The sequence below is a fragment of the Limulus polyphemus genome, unplaced genomic scaffold (assembly GCF_000517525.1).
Source record: "Limulus polyphemus unplaced genomic scaffold, Limulus_polyphemus-2.1.2 Scaffold3107, whole genome shotgun sequence".
NCBI classification, from domain to species: Eukaryota; Metazoa; Arthropoda; class Merostomata; order Xiphosura; family Limulidae; genus Limulus; species Limulus polyphemus.
This window is the reverse complement of record NW_013668717.1, coordinates 23,318-28,552: the sequence shown is the minus strand read 5'-3', so window position 1 is coordinate 28,552 and position 5,235 is coordinate 23,318. Positions and strand designations below refer to the sequence as shown.

The 5,235-nt window shown below is 34.4% G+C and overlaps 1 protein-coding gene across 2 annotated transcripts in view; it reads left to right on the top strand.

Moving 5' to 3' along the window:
- The window catches only part of LOC106468674 (potassium channel subfamily K member 1-like), a 22,898-nt gene that overhangs the window by 1,135 nt on the left and 16,528 nt on the right, over positions 1–5,235 (top strand). The window contains exon 2 of one of the 2 annotated variants that reach the window (XM_022397038.1): positions 2,919–3,059. The exons of the other annotated variant lie outside the window; for it this stretch is intronic. Within the exon in view, the coding sequence (XP_022252746.1) occupies positions 2,919–3,059 (141 nt within the window). The remainder of the gene's footprint in view (positions 1–2,918; positions 3,060–5,235) is intronic. 2 annotated transcript variants of the gene reach the window in all.

Below are 5,235 nucleotides of genomic sequence, written 5' to 3'. Positions count from 1 at the left end.
ATTTTTATGTCATTTGATAAACTTGTTTTCATTCTGCCGACTTAACATGCTAGAAACCGGGTTTCAATACCCGTGGTGAGCAGAGCACAGATAGCACATTGTGTAGCTTTGTGCTTAACTATAAACAAACAAGGAAATGTGAAAAAGCAAGTAAACTACTATTGTTAGAACAGCTGAAGAAGCATGTTAATCTACACACACACACATATATATATATATACTCTCGAACCCGTAGGCATATGGCCCATATTTACAGGGCCGCAAATTTAATTCTTGAAATATACTATATGTCATTTTTTAATTTAATGATCATTTCTGCTATAATGGAAATGTAATTTCTTGCGAACGGTAATTACTAGGCTTACATATTTACGTACTCCAATGTCAATCAATGCCAAATTTGGAGCCTGCTTTGGGGGAGTCCCCGTAAAAGAATTTTCGCGAAATACCCGGGTTTCCTTAAAGGTTGGGTAAAAATTTTACCTTTGTACAAACGTCAGGACCGAGACAGTTCGTTTGGTACCACATAGAAGTCGGTGCGACCAGCGGTTTAGGAAGAGTTATGTGACACACAAACATTGAATCTTATTATATATAGGTGGCTTTCAGAAGTTATTTAAAGAAGATACTTTAAACTGAAGCTCTTTTACTCCTCATTTATTAAACTTCGACAAAAATCATAAGATAATAGTCTAAGGTTTGAGTGTCTGGATAATCATTGCTAAATATTCAAGTTTTAAATTCAAAACCTCCAAACATTGAGTATTGATATAAACTATATTTTTTGCGTTATGAGCTTGAGGGTGCATTACGTTGAGATTGAAAAGTTTAATAAAGTATGCCTAGACAGTTCTAAAAATGTTGACGTCTTTGTGTGTATGTGTATTTGAGAGAAAAGCCACATTGGGCTATCTGTTGTGTCCACCGCTCGGAATCGAACCCAGAATTTTAGCTAGTTAAGTCCGTATCAGTAAATCAGTAAGTGCTTTGTTTTCAGTTACTGGATCGATCAGCCGTGAAGTTGCAAAAGTAAGTTTATCTTTACATTGGCATGTCTGTAAACGTTAGATGAAGAAATACTACAATTTGTTATCGTTACATAGACAGGATTATTTTCACCAGATAATTTAAAAGAACCGCCAACGAAAAAACAACGTTACAACATTATCTTTCATTTCCGTGACATAATACAAGTATACTTTAAGAGTTATCTTAATTAAAAACACGTATTTCTTCTGTTTTAACATAAGGATGATATTCACTATGAATTTGAATAAATCTAAAGCATTGAATTAGTCCGTTTTAAATTTTGACACGTTTTATTTAGTTATTGCGTCAGTAATATGCCCCCCACAGTGGCACAGCGGTATGTATGCGGACTTCCAACTCTAGAATCCGGGTTTCGATACCCGTGGCTGGTAGAGCATAGATAGCCCATTGTGAAGCTTTATACTTAATTACAAACATATGAATGATATAAAAATATTGTACTAAATGGATTTCACTAAAACAGTATGAATTACTGAAAAAAAGACATTCGCGTTCAGTGAATTAATATTTTGCAACACTTTTTATTAAAACATCCCATCAAATGTTTTTCTAGCTTCTAATTTCTCCTTTCCATAACAAGTTTAGCCTATATCTATATTTAGGTGTATTAAGATAATTTTTCTAAATTTTCCTACAGGTCTTCTTCAAAGTGGTATGTCGAAAGGTCATAACATGTGCTAATTATTTTACTGAAGTAAAGGTTACATATGGCTGCGGTTAGCACTTGTATCACTTTGGCCGTGTCTGTGTTTACTTCCTGGGGGGTGGGGGAGATAATCACATCTAATCACATGGCTAAGGGATACCGTACTTGGAACCTTTGTCTGATTTTGTCTTGTGCTGTGCAGACGTGTTATAAAAAGAATTCTTCTAAACTCCTTCAGCAGTTGAAGTGACAACTTGTCAGTAGGTAAACACATCATACATTACTGTGAATTAAGATTTGTTGTGTTTCTTTATTCTTTGGTTCAATTTATATTCTGCAAAACATATCTGGAGTTTGAATTTTCCCGATATTTTAGTATTATACGATTCATATCATACCTGAATACCACACTGGGAAATTACAAGCACTGGGAGCCTCTAAACAATATTTCTATTTATATGGACCTGGCATGATTTGGTGGTTAGGGTGTTTGGGTAGCAATTTGTAAGTCACGAGTTCTAACCCCATCACCAAACACACTCTCCTTTTCAGCCGTAGGGATATTATAATATGATCATCAGTCCCACTTTTTGTTGGTAAAAAAGTATCCCAAGAGTTGGCGGTGGGTAATGTTCTTCTAAATTAGGGATGGCTGGCACAGAAAGCCCTTATATAGCTTTAATTGAATTTTGAAATACGAATCAATTTGTAATTATTCTTACATTTTTCAGTTTATAATCTAATGATTCGGATAGTTGTTTCAATATCGCTCTCCCAACACAAATATTCTTCTTGTAGCTAAGTGAATTTTATGACGTAAAACAACTTCAGTTTTCGCTAACTTGAATAATTATAACACTTTATGAATGTGATGTCACACACCGCCGTATTAAAGGGATATATAGAATCGACACCTACAAAACATGCTGCTAATTATCAAATGTGTTCGAGGAAGACGAATAGTAAATTCCTAGTGTAAAGTGAACTGCTACACTATTGATGATGGATCACCAAATATATTGTTTTATAGAATATCAATGTGTAACGCTTGCCTCGCAGCTTACCCGTCTATTAAACAATCATAAAATAATCAGTCAGTTATCAATATCATTTTGTTGCATCTCCATATCATAAGCAAACTTAAGCATGTACTTGAAGATTTTAAACTGGTATGATGTATTTATCGGGAATACAGAATTTGGTTCTTTTTTTTTTTCAACAGATGAGGGTTTGGAGGATTTGATTGAAAAGATAATCCTGGCCAACAACAGAGGCGTGTCCGCTGCTAATAACGTTGAAACGGAACCAAACTGGAGTTTTGGACAGGCTTTTTTTTTCTCTGGAACTGTGATAACGACGATAGGTTGGTTATAAACTTCTGATACTAACAAAAAAGCTTGTTGATATCATCGTTAATAACAAAGACTCCAAAGTTTAATGTGATTTTGGGTATGGAATAAGAAAAGATGTGAGCTTTATAGATTATTGTTTCTCTAAATGCATCATATCTTTCTATATATTTATTCAAAAACACCTGAATGAAAAAAACACAAAATTATGCTCTAACTCACACTCTCATAAACACGGCAACACATAAAGCCACTTGGCATTACTCACATTGAGTCATTTTATTCATTTGCTATAAAACTGAATTAACATTCAACTTAACTCCTAATTCACCACATCACAATGTAACTCGGTGATGATTCTGTAAATTCAGTTTCACAGCATATGAATAAAATGATGACAAGTTTCTTTATTGTGCAGTGTTTAGAATATATCACATTCTGTTTAACTAAAACAGAATTTTTGACTTTTTTTTTTGCTCACTTATTTTTTCGATGAATTTCACACACTTTTGTGCGTTACATCAACACAAGACCCTGACACCGTAATCATTATTGTTTAACTAGACCTTTAGAAGTAAGTAACTCATACAGAAATGTAATATACAGATCAGAATAATGCTAACATTATATACATTATTCGGTAGATTACATGGGATTGGAAAGTGTGATATCTTTAAGGATCACAATGTCTAAGAAGAGCCGGAAGCAGCAGTGACAAAACATGACACTGACACTCTCTTCTGAGCTGAGCTATGGGAAATGAACTCTTGGAACGAGAGTGACTGGATGTAGGAGGAGGAGAGTATTTTTTATTTCTATTAATCGGTATTCCTTTTCATTCATCGCTGATGTGGCATGCTTTCAGTAACAACTTTCATGTGGCATGCTTTCAGTAACAACTTTCATGTGGCATGTGGCATGCTTTCGGTAACAACTTTCATGTGGCATGCTTTCAGTAACAGCTTTCATGTGGCATGTGGCATGCTTTCAGTAACAACTTTCATGTTCCATGTGGCATGCTTTCAGTAACAACTTTCATGTGGCATGCTTTCAGTAACAAAATTTAACTGTCTCAATTAAATAGATGAAAACTGAACTCACTGTTCTTCATTCCGATAGTACTAGGAGTAAGATAATAGTCAAATTTGCATGACTAACGTAAGGATTAACTGGCTCTGGTCGCTAGGTGTTTGTATTGCAAGTACTCAGTCCAGCGTTCACTAGTGAGCTTGGAGTACTTTTTACTTTTTAAAAGTTGCTTATCTAGCGGCGAATTATAAAGAAATGCAGGTTATTTTGAAAACCATTTTAAAGTAGATCTTACCTTTTTAATAATCGAATTTTGCAAAGGTGCAAACACTGAATCTTTCACATCCATACCACCAAGAAGAAGGATATTCGTATCTGTTAGATAGGGTTTGAGTACTGACCATTTTGAAATTTTTGGAAAACTTCAAGAGGCTCTAGAATCAATAGTAGGCAAATCTGATGAATAAAATTGTATACTCCTGTTTTGGAGTGCATAATGCTCAGGATAGAGCAAAACTTTTGCGACTTTTTATATTGGGGAGGACTAATAAGTTTGCGTATTTTATGCGTTATGTGCAAACTATGTAATCTACAGTAGTTTTATTTCTTTTTTTTTTCATTTTGCCTACAAAACTATTTTAATGTTTAATGTTCAGTACTGGGTTTTAAAGATAGTGATTTGCAGAAATATTTTCAAGAATATTGTTTGCTCATATTTTCATATTCTACCATGTCAAAGTACAATAACTTTTATTACCTCTAAAAATGACATATAAAATAATCAGTGACGAACATACAAATAGGACAGAAACGTGACCCAAGTCATGAGAGATCACACTTGTAAGATATATAAAAATCCTACTATTTAGGATCCCGAGTCTCGCCTAATACTCGATAACCAAGGCCAGTAGCCGGCGCTGTAATCTATGAGACTACCCACAAGTTAACAACTAGAACCATACGTCCGCCATACTATTATAGGAAACAACAGGAAACACGACTTTATTTTATTTATGATAACATAAATATTACTTTACTTAAGAAGCGTTAGTAGGATTGTGTAGGGGCCTACATATGACTGCTAATGGTGGTTGGAAACGGCTTGAATGGCTAATGAAGAAAAACGTTAATATAAGTTTAACATAACAGCAAATGTACAAC